Source organism: Salvelinus fontinalis, unplaced genomic scaffold, assembly GCF_029448725.1.
Source record: "Salvelinus fontinalis isolate EN_2023a unplaced genomic scaffold, ASM2944872v1 scaffold_0230, whole genome shotgun sequence".
NCBI lineage: Eukaryota > Metazoa > Chordata > Actinopteri > Salmoniformes > Salmonidae > Salvelinus > Salvelinus fontinalis.
This window is the reverse complement of record NW_026600439.1, coordinates 166,779-180,985: the sequence shown is the minus strand read 5'-3', so window position 1 is coordinate 180,985 and position 14,207 is coordinate 166,779. Positions and strand designations below refer to the sequence as shown.

At 48.0% G+C, this 14,207-nt stretch overlaps 1 protein-coding gene and 1 long non-coding RNA gene across 3 annotated transcripts in view; both read right to left on the bottom strand.

Moving 5' to 3' along the window:
* LOC129844781 (serine hydroxymethyltransferase, cytosolic-like) overlaps positions 1–14,207 on the bottom strand; it is a 105,155-nt gene that overhangs the window by 28,886 nt on the left and 62,062 nt on the right. For both annotated transcript variants that reach the window (XM_055912890.1, XM_055912889.1), the window contains 3 exons: positions 13,984–14,196; positions 8,260–8,373; positions 2,122–2,244 (listed from right to left, as the gene is read on the bottom strand). In XM_055912890.1, the coding sequence (XP_055768865.1) occupies positions 2,122–2,244; positions 8,260–8,373; positions 13,984–14,196 (450 nt within the window). The remainder of the gene's footprint in view (positions 1–2,121; positions 2,245–8,259; positions 8,374–13,983; positions 14,197–14,207) is intronic.
* Positions 4,329–8,249, bottom strand: LOC129844783 (uncharacterized). Its single transcript, XR_008758005.1, has 5 exons — positions 7,779–8,249; positions 5,552–7,481; positions 4,968–5,520; positions 4,454–4,827; positions 4,329–4,391 (listed from the first exon to the last, which is right to left on the bottom strand). It is a non-coding gene; the product is annotated as an uncharacterized LOC129844783 (long non-coding RNA).

Below are 14,207 nucleotides of genomic sequence, written 5' to 3'. Positions count from 1 at the left end.
ACCATACAGCAACATTAACACAACCATACAGCAACATTAACACAACCATACAGCAACATTAACACAACCATACAGCAACATACACACAACCATACAGCAACATTAACACAACCATACAGCAACATAAACACAACCATACAGCAACATTAACACAACCATACAGCAACATACACACAACCATACAGCAACATTAACACAACCATACAGCAACATTAACACAACTATACAGCAACATAAACACAACATTAACACAACCATACAGCAACATTAACACAACCATACAGCAACATTAACACAACCATACAGCAACATTAACACAACCATACAGCAACATACACACAACCATACAGCAACATTAACACAACCATACAGCAACATAAACACAACCATACAGCAACATTAACACAACCATACAGCAACATAAACACAACCATACAGCAACATAAACACAACCATACAGCAACATTAACACAACCATACAGCAACATTAACACAACCATACAGCAACATACACACAACCATACAGCAACATACACACAACCATACAGCAACATTAACACAACCATACAGCAACATTAACACAACCATACAGCAACATTAACACAACCATACAGCAACATTAACACAACCATACAGCAACATTAACACAACCATACAGCAACATTAACACAACCATACAGCAACATAAACACAACCATACAGCAACATAAACACAACCATACAGCAACATAAACACAACCATACAGCAACATTAACACAACCATACAGCAACATTAACACAACCATACAGCAACATTAACACAACCATACAGCAACATACACACAACCATACAGCAACATTAACACAACCATACAGCAACATACACACAACCATACAGCAACATTAACACAACCATACAGCAACATTAACACAACCATACAGCAACATTAACACAACCATACAGCAACATACACACAACCATACAGCAACATTAACACAACCATACAGCAACATTAACACAACCATACAGCAACATTAACACAACCATACAGCAACATTAACACAACATTAACACAACCATACAGCAACATTAACACAACCATACAGCAACATTAACAGGAAGCTTAAACCCCCCCCACTCAGATTCAGGAAGCTTAAACCCCCCCTCAGATTTAGGAAGCTTAAACCCCCCCTCAGATTTAGGAAGCTTAAACCCCCCCTCAGATTTAGGAAGCTTAAACCCCCCCTCAGATTTAGGAAGCTTAAACCCCCCCTCAGATTTAGGAAGCTTAAACCCCCCCTCAGATTTAGGAAGCTTAAACCCCCCCTCAGATTTAGGAAGCTTAAACCCCCCCTCAGATTTAGGAAGCTTAAACCCCCGCCTCAGATTTAGGAAGCTTAAACCCCCCCCCCCTCAGATTTAGGAAGCTTAAACCCCCCCCCCTCAGATTTAGGAAGCTTAACCCCCCCCCCCTCAGATTTAGGAAGCTTAAACCCCCCCCCCTCAGATTTAGGAAGCTTAAACCCCCCCCCTCAGATTTAGGAAGCTTAAACCCCCCCCCTCAGATTTAGGAAGCTTAAACCCCCCCTCAGATTTAGGAAGCTTAAACCCCCCCTCAGATTTAGGAAGCTTAAACCCCCCCTCAGATTTAGGAAGCTTAAACCCCCCCTCAGATTTAGGAAGCTTAAACCCCCCCTCAGATTTAGGAAGCTTAAACCCCCCCTCAGATTTAGGAAGCTTAAACCCCCCCTCAGATTTAGGAAGCTTAAACCCCCCCTCAGATTTAGGAAGCTTAAACCCCCCCTCAGATTTAGGAAGCTTAAACCCCCCCCCCCCTCCTCAGATTTAGGAAGCTTAAATCCCCCCCTCAGATTTAGGAAGCTTAAACCCCCCCTCAGATTTAGGAAGCTTAAACCCCCCTCAGATCTAGGAAGCTTAAACCCCCCCTCAGATCTAGGAAGCTTAAAATCCCCCCTCAGATCTAGGAAGCTTAAAACCCCAAACTAGAACTACACAGGTACTAGAGCAAAACCCCCAAATATTCACCCCTTGGGGTCACCAGAACTCAGTTTGTGAAACCCTGGGTTACAGCGTGTCCAACGCAGGTCTGTTAACTACAACCATGACATTATTGTCTCACCGGTGACGATCTTGTACCCGTGGTTGATGAGGGCGTTGGCCATCGCTCTGCAGTTAGAGAGCACCTGGTACTGATACGCCTTAAACTCTGGGGTTAGAGCCTGCTTCAGGGCCACCGCCACACCTGGAGAAACACATTAACACACACACTATCCCTTAAACTCTGGGGTTAGAGCCTGCTTCAGGGCCACCGCCACACCTGGAGAAACACATTAACACACACACTATCCCTTAAACTCTGGGGTTAGAGCCTGCTTCAGCGCCACCGCCACACCTGGAGAAACACATTAACACACACACTATCCCTTAAACTCTGGGGTTAGAGCCTGCTTCAGCGCCACCGCCACACCTGGAGAAACACATTAATACACACACTATCCCTTAAACTCTGGGGTTAGAGCCTGCTTCAGCGCCACCGCCACACCTGGAGAAACACATTAATACACACACTATCCCTTAAACTCTGGGGTTAGAGCCTGCTACACCCTTAAACTCTGGGGTTAGAGCCTGCTTCAGGGCCACCGCCACACCTGGAGAAACACATTAATACACACACTATCCCTTAAACTCTGGGGTCAGAGCCTGCTTCAGCGCCACCGCCACACCTGGAGAAACACATTAATACACACACTATCCCTTAAACTCTGGGGTCAGAGCCTGCTTCAGGGCCACCGCCACACCTGGAGAAACACATTAATACACACACTATCCCTTAAACTCTGGGGTCAGAGCCTGCTTCAGCGCCACCGCCACACCTGGAGAAACACATTAATACACACACTATCCCTTAAACTCTGGGGTCAGAGCCTGCTTCAGCGCCACCGCCACACCTGGAGAAACACATTAATACACACACTATCCCTTAAACTCTGGGGTTAGAGCCTGCTTCAGCGCCACCGCCACACCTGGAGAAACACATTAATACACACACTATCCCTTAAACTCTGGGGTTAGAGCCTGCTTCACCCTTAAACTCTGGGGTCAGAGCCTGCTTCAGGGCCACCGCCACACCTGGAGAAACACATTAACACACACACTATCCCTTAAACTCTGGGGTTAGAGCATGCTACACCCTTAAACTCTGGGGTTAGAGCCTGCTTCACCCTTAAACTCTGGGGTCAGAGCCTGCTTCACCCGTAAACTCTGGGGTCAGAGCCTGCTTCAGCGCCACCGCCACACCTGGAGAAACACATTAATACACACACTATCCCTTAAACTCTGGGGTCAGAGCCTGCTTCAGCGCCACCGCCACACCTGGAGAAACACATTAATACACACACTATCCCTTAAACTCTGGGGTTAGAGCCTGCTTCAGCGCCACCGCCACACCTGGAGAAACACATTAATACACACACTATCCCTTAAACTCTGGGGTTAGAGCCTGCTTCACCCTTAAACTCTGGGGTCAGAGCCTGCTTCAGGGCCACCGCCACACCTGGAGAAACACATTAACACACACACTATCCCTTAAACTCTGGGGTTAGAGCATGCTACACCCTTAAACTCTGGGGTTAGAGCCTGCTTCACCCTTAAACTCTGGGGTTAGAGCCTGCTTCACCCTTAAACTCTGGGGTCAGAGCCTGCTTCACCCGTAAACTCTGGGGTCAGAGCCTGCTTCACCCGTAAACTCTGGGGTCAGAGCCTGCTTCACCCTTAAACTCTGGGGTTAGAGCCTGCTTCACCCTTAAACTCTGGGGTTAGAGCCTGCTTCACCCTTAAACTCTGGGGTCAGAGCCTGCTTCACCCTTAAACTCTGGGGTTAGAGCCTGCTTCACCCTTAAACTCTGGGGTTAGAGCCTGCTTCACCCTTAAACTCTGGGGTTAGAGCCTGCTTCACCCTTAAACTCTGGGGTTAGAGCCTGCTTCACACTAGCTACTTTACCTGTCATAGTGTGGTGTCCTAGCTACTGTACCTGTCATAGTGTGGTTGTGAGGTGTCCTAACTACTTTACCTGTCATAGTGAGGTGTCCTAACTACTTTACCTGTCATAGTGAGGTGTCCTAACTACTTTACCTGTCATAGTGTGGTAGTGAGGTGTCCTAACTACTTTACCTGTCATAGTGTGGTAGTGAGGTGTCCTAACTACTTTACCTGTCATAGTGAGGTGTCCTAGCTACTTTACCTGTCATAGTGAGGTAGTGAGGTGTCCTAGCTACTTTACCTGTCATAGTGAGGTGTCCTAACTACTTTACCTGTCATAGTGTGGTAGTGAGGTGTCCTAACTACTTTACCTGTCATAGTGTGGTAGTGAGGTGTCCTAACTACTTTACCTGTCATAGTGAGGTGTCCTAACTACTTTACCTGTCATAGTGAGGTGTCCTTGCTACTTTACCTGTCATAGTGTGGTAGTGAGGTGTCCTAGCTACTTTACCTGTCATAGTGTGGTAGTGAGGTGTCCTAACTACTTTACCTGTCATAGTGTGGTAGTGAGGTGTCCTAGCTACTTTACCTGTCATAGTGAGGTGTCCTAACTACTTTACCTGTCATAGTGTGGTAGTGAGGTGTCCTAACTACTTTACCTGTCATAGTGAGGTGTCCTAGCTACTTTACCTGTCATAGTGTGGTAGTGAGGTGTCCTAACTACTTTACCTGTCATAGTGTGGTAGTGAGGTGTCCTAACTACTTTACCTGTCATAGTGTGGTAGTGAGGTGTCCTAACTACTTTACCTGTCATAGTGTGGTAGTGAGGTGTCCTAGCTACTTTACCTGTCATAGTGAGGTGTCCTAACTACTTTACCTGTCATAGTGTGGTAGTGAGGTGTCCTAACTACTTTACCTGTCATAGTGAGGTAGTGAGGTGTCCTAACTACTTTACCTGTCATAGTGAGGTGTCCTAGCTACTTTACCTGTCATAGTGTGGTAGTGAGGTGTCCTAACTACTTTACCTGTCATAGTGTGGTAGTGAGGTGTCCTAACTACTTTACCTGTCATAGTGTGGTAGTGAGGTGTCCTAACTACTTTACCTGTCATAGTGAGGTGTCCTGGCTACTTTACCTGTCATAGTGTGGTAGTGAGGTGTCCTAACTACTTTACCTGTCATAGTGTGGTAGTGAGGTGTCCTAACTACTTTACCTGTCATAGTGTGGTGTCCTAACTACTTTACCTGTCATAGTGAGGTGTCCTAACTACTTTACCTGTCATAGTGAGGTGTCCTAACTACTTTACCTGTCATAGTGTGGTAGTGAGGTGTCCTAACTACTTTACCTGTCATAGTGTGGTAGTGAGGTGTCCTAGCTACTTTACCTGTCATAGTGTGGTAGTGAGGTGTCCTGACTACTTTACCTGTCATAGTGTGGTAGTGAGGTGTCCTAACTACTTTACCTGTCATAGTGTGGTAGTGAGGTGTCCTAACTACTTTACCTGTCATAGTGTGGTAGTGAGGTGTCCTAACTACTTTACCTGTCATAGTGAGGTGTCCTAACTACTTTACCTGTCATAGTGTGGTAGTGAGGTGTCCTGGCTACTTTACCTGTCATAGTGTGGTAGTGAGGTGTCCTAACTACTTTACCTGTCATAGTGAGGTGTCCTAACTACTTTACCTGTCATAGTGTGGTGTCCTGACTACTTTACCTGTCATAGTGTGGTGTCCTAACTACTTTACCTGTCATAGTGAGGTGTCCTAACTACTTTACCTGTCATAGTGTGGTAGTGAGGTGTCCTGACTACTTTACCTGTCATAGTGAGGTGTCCTGGCTACTTTACCTGTCATAGTGTGGTAGTGAGGTGTCCTGACTACTTTACCTGTCATAGTGAGGTGTCCTAGCTACTTTACCTGTCATAGTGTGGTAGTGAGGTGTCCTGGCTACTTTACCTGTCATAGTGTGGTAGTGAGGTGTCCTGACTACTTTACCTGTCATAGTGAGGTGTCCTAGCTACTTTACCTGTCATAGTGTGGTAGTGAGGTGTCCTAGCTACTTTACCTGTCATAGTGAGGTGTCCTAACTACTTTACCTGTCATAGTGTGGTAGTGAGGTGTCCTAACTACTTTACCTGTCATAGTGAGGTGTCCTAACTACTTTACCTGTCATAGTGTGGTAGTGAGGTGTCCTGACTACTTTACCTGTCATAGTGTGGTAGTGAGGTGTCCTAGCTACTTTACCTGTCATAGTGTGGTAGTGAGGTGTCCTGACTAATTTACCTGTCATAGTGTGGTAGTGAGGTGTCCTAGCTACTTTACCTGTCATAGTGTGGTAGTGAGGTGTCCTAGCTACTTTACCTGTCATAGTGTGGTAGTGAGGTGTCCTAACTACTTTACCTGTCATAGTGAGGTGTCCTAACTACTTTACCTGTCATAGTGTGGTAGTGAGGTGTCCTGACTACTTTACCTGTCATAGTGTGGTAGTGAGGTGTCCTAACTACTTTACCTGTCATAGTGTGGTAGTGAGGTGTCCTGACTACTTTACCTGTCATAGTGTGGTGTCCTGACTACTTTACCTGTCATAGTGTGGTAGTGAGGTGTCCTAACTACTTTACCTGTCATAGTGAGGTGTCCTGACTACTTTACCTGTCATAGTGTGGTAGTGAGGTGTCCTAACTACTTTACCTGTCATAGTGAGGTGTCCTGACTACTTTACCTGTCATAGTGTGGTAGTGAGGTGTCCTAGCTACTTTACCTGTCATAGTGTGGTAGTGAGGTGTCCTGACTACTTTACCTGTCATAGTGAGGTGTCCTAGCTACTTTACCTGTCATAGTGAGGTGTCCTAACTACTTTACCTGTCATAGTGAGGTAGTGAGGTGTCCTAGCTACTTTACCTGTCATAGTGAGGTGTCCTAACTACTTTACCTGTCATAGTGTGGTAGTGAGGTGTCCTAACTACTTTACCTGTCATAGTGTGGTAGTGAGGTGTCCTAACTACTTTACCTGTCATAGTGTGGTAGTGAGGTGTCCTAACTACTTTACCTGTCATAGTGTGGTAGTGAGGTGTCCTAGCTACTTTACCTGTCATAGTGTGGTAGTGAGGTGTCCTAGCTACTTTACCTGTCATAGTGAGGTGTCCTAACTACTTTACCTGTCATAGTGTGGTAGTGAGGTGTCCTAACTACTTTACCTGTCATAGTGAGGTGTCCTAACTACTTTACCTGTCATAGTGAGGTGTCCTGGCTACTTTACCTGTCATAGTGTGGTAGTGAGGTGTCCTAACTACTTTACCTGTCATAGTGTGGTAGTGAGGTGTCCTAACTACTTTACCTGTCATAGTGAGGTGTCCTAGCTACTTTACCTGTCATAGTGAGGTAGTGAGGTGTCCTAGCTACTTTACCTGTCATAGTGAGGTGTCCTGGCTACTTTACCTGTCATAGTGAGGTGTCCTGGCTACTTTACCTGTCATAGTGTGGTAGTGAGGTGTCCTAACTACTTTACCTGTCATAGTGAGGTGTCCTAGCTACTTTACCTGTCATAGTGTGGTAGTGAGGTGTCCTAACTGGAGATGTCTGAGTAGGTGCCTGTATATAAAGCCAATATAGGTGTCCAGAGAAGTGCCTGTACCTGCGATGGCGTGGTTGTGGGGTGTCCTAGCTACTTTACCTGTCATAGTGAGGTGTCCTGACTACTTTACCTGTCATAGTGTGGTAGTGAGGTGTCCTGACTACTTTACCTGTCATAGTGAGGTGTCCTAACTACTTTACCTGTCATAGTGAGGTGTCCTAACTACTTTACCTGTCATAGTGTGGTAGTGAGGTGTCCTAGCTACTTTACCTGTCATAGTGTGGTAGTGAGGTGTCCTGACTACTTTACCTGTCATAGTGTAATAGTGAGGTGTCCTAACTACTTTACCTGTCATAGTGTGGTAGTGAGGTGTCCTGACTACTTTACCTGTCATAGTGTAATAGTGAGGTGTCCTAACTACTTTACCTGTCATAGTGAGGTAGTGAGGTGTCCTAACTACTTTACCTGTCATAGTGTGGTAGTGAGGTGTCCTAGCTACTTTACCTGTCATAGTGAGGTGTCCTAACTACTTTACCTGTCATAGTGAGGTAGTGAGGTGTCCTAGCTACTTTACCTGTCATAGTGAGGTGTCCTAACTACTTTACCTGTCATAGTGTGGTAGTGAGGTGTCCTAGTTAATATCCACCTTGGAGATGTCTGTGTAGGTGCCTGTATATAAAGCCAATATAGGTGTCCAGAGAAGTGCCTGTACCTGCGATGGCGTGGTTGTGGGGTCCTCCCTGTAGTCCTGGGAACACGGCTTGGTTGATGAGAGACTCCAGATTATACAGAGTCTCCTTTCCCTTCGGGTCCACACTACGTATTCCTGGAGGACAGGGACACACAGAGAGACCAGCATGACACACACTAAACCCCACAGAGAGAGAGAGAGACCAGCATGATACACACACTAAACCCCACAGAGAGAGAGAGACCAGCATGATACACACACTAAACCCCACAGAGAGAGACCAGCATGATACACACACTAAACCCCAGAGAGAGAGAGAGACCAGCATGATACACACACTAAACCCCACAGAGAGACCAGCATGACACACACTAAACCCCACAGAGAGAGAGAGAGACCAGCATGATACACACACTAAACCCCACAGAGAGAGACCAGCATGATACACACACTAAACCCCACACAGAGAGAGAGACCAGCATGACACACACACTAAACCCCACACAGAGAGAGAGAGAGACCAGCATGACACACACTAAACCCCACAGAGAGACCAGCATGATACACACTAAACCCCACAGAGAGAGAGAGACCAGCATGATACACACACTAAACCCCACAGAGAGAGAGAGACCAGCATGACACACACACTAAACCCCACAGAGAGAGAGACCAGCATGACACACACACTAAACCCCACAGAGAGAGACCAGCATGATACACACACTAAACCCCACAGAGGGAGAGAGACCAGCATGATACACACACTGAACCCCACAGAGCGAGAGAGACCAGCATGATACACACACTAAACCCCACAGAGAGAGAGACCAGCATGATACACACACTAAACCCCACAGAGAGAGAGACCAGCATGATACACACACTAAACCCCACAGAGAGAGAGAGACCAGCATGATACACACACTAAACCCCACAGAGAGAGAGAGACCAGCATGATACACACACTAAACCCCACAGAGAGAGAGAGACCAGCATGATACACACACTAAACCCCACAGAGAGAGAGAGACCAGCATGATACACACACTAAACCCCACAGAGAGAGAGAGACCAGCATGACACACACACTAAACCCCACAGAGAGAGAGAGACCAGCATGATACACACACTAAACCCCACAGAGAGAGACCAGCATGATACACACACTAAACCCCACAGAGAGACCAGCATGATACACACACTAAACCCCACAGAGAGAGACACCAGCATGATACACACACTAAACCCCACAGAGAGAGAGACCAGCATGATACACACACTAAACCCCACAGAGAGAGAGAGAGAGACCAGCATGATACACACACTAAACCCCACAAAGAGAGAGAGACCAGCATGATACACACACTAAACCCCACAGAGAGAGAGAGACCAGCATGATACACACACTAAACCCCACAGAGAGAGAGAGACCAGCATGATACACACACTAAACCCCAGAGAGAGAGAGAGACCAGCATGATACACACACTAAACCCCACAGAGAGACCAGCATGATACACACACTAAACCCCACAGAGAGACCAGCATGATACACACACTAAACCCCACAGAGAGAGAGAGACCAGCATGATACACACACTAAACCCCACAGAGAGAGAGAGACCAGCATGATACACACACTAAACCCCACAGAGAGAGAGAGACCAGCATGACACACACACTAAACCCCACAGAGAGAGAGAGACCAGCATGACACACACACTAAACCCCCCAGAGAGAGAGAGACCAGCATGATACACACACTAAACCCCACAGAGAGAGAGAGAGACCAGCATGATACACACACTAAACCCCACAGAGAGAGAGAGACCAGCATGATACACACACTAAACCCCACAGAGAGAGAGAGACCAGCATGATACACACAATAAACCCCACAGAGAGAGAGAGACCAGCATGACACACACACTAAACCCCCCAGAGAGAGAGAGACCAGCATGATACACACACTAAACCCCACACACTAAACCCCACAGAGAGAGAGAGAGAGACCAGCATGATACACACACTAAACCCCACAGAGAGAGAGAGACCAGCATGATACACACACTAAATCCCACAGAGAGAGAGAGACCAGCATGATACACACACTAAACCCCACAGAGAGAGAGAGACCAGCATGATACACACACTAAACCCTACAGAGAGAGAGACCAGCATGATACACACACTAAACCCCACAGAGAGAGAGAGACCAGCATGATACACACACTAAACCCCACAGAGAGAGAGAGACCAGCATGATACACACACTAAACCCCACAGAGAGAGAGACCAGCATGATACACACACTAAACCCCACAGAGAGAGAGACCAGCATGATACACACACTAAACCCTACAGAGAGAGAGAGAGACCAGCATGATACACACACTAAACCCCACAGAGAGAGAGAGACCAGCATGATACACACACTAAACCCCACAGAGAGAGAGAACAGCATGATACACACACTAAACCCCACAGAGAGAGAGAGACCAGCATGATACACACACTAAACCCCACAGAGAGAGAGACCAGCATGATACACACACTAAACCCCACAGAGAGAGAGAGACCAGCATGATACACACACTAAACCCCACAGAGAGACCAGCATGATACACACACTAAACCCCACAGAGAGAGAGAGACCAGCATGATACACACACTAAACCCCAGAGAGAGAGAGACCAGCATGATACACACACTAATCCCCACAGAGAGACCAGCATGATACACACACTAAACCCCACAGAGAGAGATACCAGCATGATACACACACTAAACCCCACAGAGAGAACAGCATGATACACACACTAAACCCCACAGAGAGAACAGCATGATACACACACTAAACCCCACAGAGAGAGAGAGACCAGCATGATAAACACACTAAACCCCACAGAGAGAGAGAGACCAGCATGATACACACACTAAACCCCACAGAGAGACCAGCATGATACACACACTAAACCCCACAGAGAGAGAGAGACCAGCATGATACACACACTAAACCCCAGAGAGAGAGAGACCAGCATGATACACACACTAAACCCCACAGAGAGACCAGCATGATACACACACTAAACCCCACAGAGAGAGATACCAGCATGATACACACACTAAACCCCACAGAGAGAGAGAGGGACCAGCATGATACACACACTAAACCCCACAGAGAGAGAGAGACCAGCATGATACACACACTAAACCCCACAGAGAGAGAGAGACCAGCATGATACACACACTAAACCCCACAGAGAGACCAGCATGATACACACACTAAACCCCCCAGAGAGAGAGAGACCAGCATGATAAACACACTAAACCCCACAGAGAGAGAGAGACCAGCATGATACACACACTAAACCCCACAGAGAGACCAGCATGATACACACACTAAACCCCACAGAGAGAGAGAGACCAGCATGATACACACACTAAACCCCACAGAGAGAGAGAGACCAGCATGATACACACACTAAACCCCACAGAGAGACCAGCATGATACACACACTAAACCCCACAGAGAGAGAGAGACCAGCATGATACACACACTAAACCCCACAGAGAGAGAGAGACCAGCATGATACACACACTAAACCCCACAGAGAGAGAGAGACCAGCATGATACACACACTAAACCCCACAGAGAGAGAGAGACCAGCATGATACACACACTAAACCCCACAGAGAGAGAGAGACCAGCATGATACACACACTAAACCCCACAGAGAGAGAGAGACCAGCATGATACACACACTAAACCCCACAGAGAGAGAGACCAGCAGGATACACACACTATACCCCACAGAGAGACCAGCATGATACACACACTATACCCCACAGAGAGACCAGCATGATACACACACTAAACCCCACAGAGAGACCAGCATGATACACACACTAAACCCCACAGAGAGAGAGAGACCAGCATGATACACACACTAAACCCCACAGAGAGAGAGAGACCAGCATGATACACACACTAAACCCCACAGAGAGAGAGAGACCAGCATGATACACACACTAAACCCCACAGAGAGAGAGAGACCAGCATGATACACACACTAAACCCCACAGAGAGAGAGAGACCAGCATGATACACACACTAAACCCCACAGAGAGAGAGACCAGCATGATACACACACTAAACCCCACACAGAGAGAGAGAGACCAGCATGATACACACACTAAACCCCACAGAGAGAGAGGGACCAGCATGATATACACACTAAACCCCACACAGAGAGAGACCAGCATGATACACACACTAAACCCCACAGAGAGAGAGAGAGACCAGCATGATACACACACTAAACCCCACAGAGAGACCAGCATGATACACACACTAAACCCCACAGAGAGAGAGAGACCAGCATGATACACACACTAAACCCCACAGAGAGAGAGAGAGAGACCAGCATGATACACACACTAAAACCCACAGAGAGACCAGCATGATACACACACTAAACCCCACAGAGAGACCAGCATGATACACACACTAAACCCCACAGAGAGAGAGACCAGCATGATACACACACACACCCTCCCTTCCCTCTCTTCTCCGTACCCTTTCTGTAGAAGATGACCCCAGAGAGAGACCTCCCTCCCTCCCTCCCTCTCTTCTCCGTACCCTTTCTGTAGAAGATGACCCCAGAGAGAGACCTCCCTCCCTCCCTCCCTCTCTTCTCCGTACCCTTTCTGTAGAAGATGACCCCAGAGAGAGACCACCCTCCCTCCCTCCCTCTCTTCTCCGTACCCTTTCTGTAGAAGATGACCCCAGAGAGAGACCTCCCTCCCTCTCTTCTCCGTACCCTTTCTGTAGAAGATGACCCCAGAGAGAGACCACCCTCCCTCCCTCCCTCTCTTCTCCGTACCCTTTCTGTAGAAGATGACCCCAGAGAGAGAGACCTCCCTCCCTCCCTCCCTCCCTCCCTCTCTTCTCCGTACCCTTTCTGTAGAAGATGACCCCAGAGAGAGAGACCTCCCTCCCTCCCTCCCTCCCTCTCTTCTCCGTACCCTTTCTGTAGAAGATGACCCCAGAGAGAGAGACCTCCCTCCCTCCCTCCCTCTCTTCTCCGTACCCTTTCTGTAGAAGATGACCCCAGAGAGAGACCTCCCTCCCTCTCTTCTCCGTACCCTTTCTGTAGAAGATGACCCCAGAGAGAGACCACCCTCCCTCTCTTCTCCGTACCCTTTCTGTAGAAGATGACCCCAGAGAGAGAGACCTCCCTCCCTCCCTCTCTTCTCCGTACCCTTTCTGTAGAAGATGACCCCAGAGAGAGACCTCCCTCCCTCCCTCTCTTCTCCGTACCCTTTCTGTAGAAGATGACCCCAGAGAGAGACCACCCTCCCTCCCTCTCTTCTCCGTACCCTTTCTGTAGAAGATGACCCCAGAGAGAGACCACCCTCCCTCCCTCCCTCTCTTCTCCGTACCCTTTCTGTAGAAGATGACCCCAGAGAGAGACCTCCCTCCCTCCCTCTCTTCTCCGTACCCTTTCTGTAGAAGATGACCCCAGAGAGAGAGACCTCCCTCCCTCCCTCCCTCTCTTCTCCGTACCCTTTCTGTAGAAGATGACCCCAGAGAGAGACCACCCTCCCTCCCTCCCTCTCTTCTCCGTACCCTTTCTGTAGAAGATGACCCCAGAGAGAGACCTCCCTCCCTCTCTTCTCCGTACCCTTTCTGTAGAAGATGACCCCAGAGAGAGACCTCCCTCCCTCTCTTCTCCGTACCCTTTCTGTAGAAGATGACCCCAGAGCGACAGCCACGCAGCGTCTTGTGGGTCGTCGTGGAGACCACGTCACAGTACTCGAACGGAGACGGGACGACCCCGGCCGCCACCAGTCCGCTGATGTGTGCCATGTCGGCCAATAGGAAAGCGCCGTTCTCGTCGGCGATACGACGCAGCCGAGCGTAGTCGAGGTTACGGGAATAACAGCTTATACCTGGAGAGAGA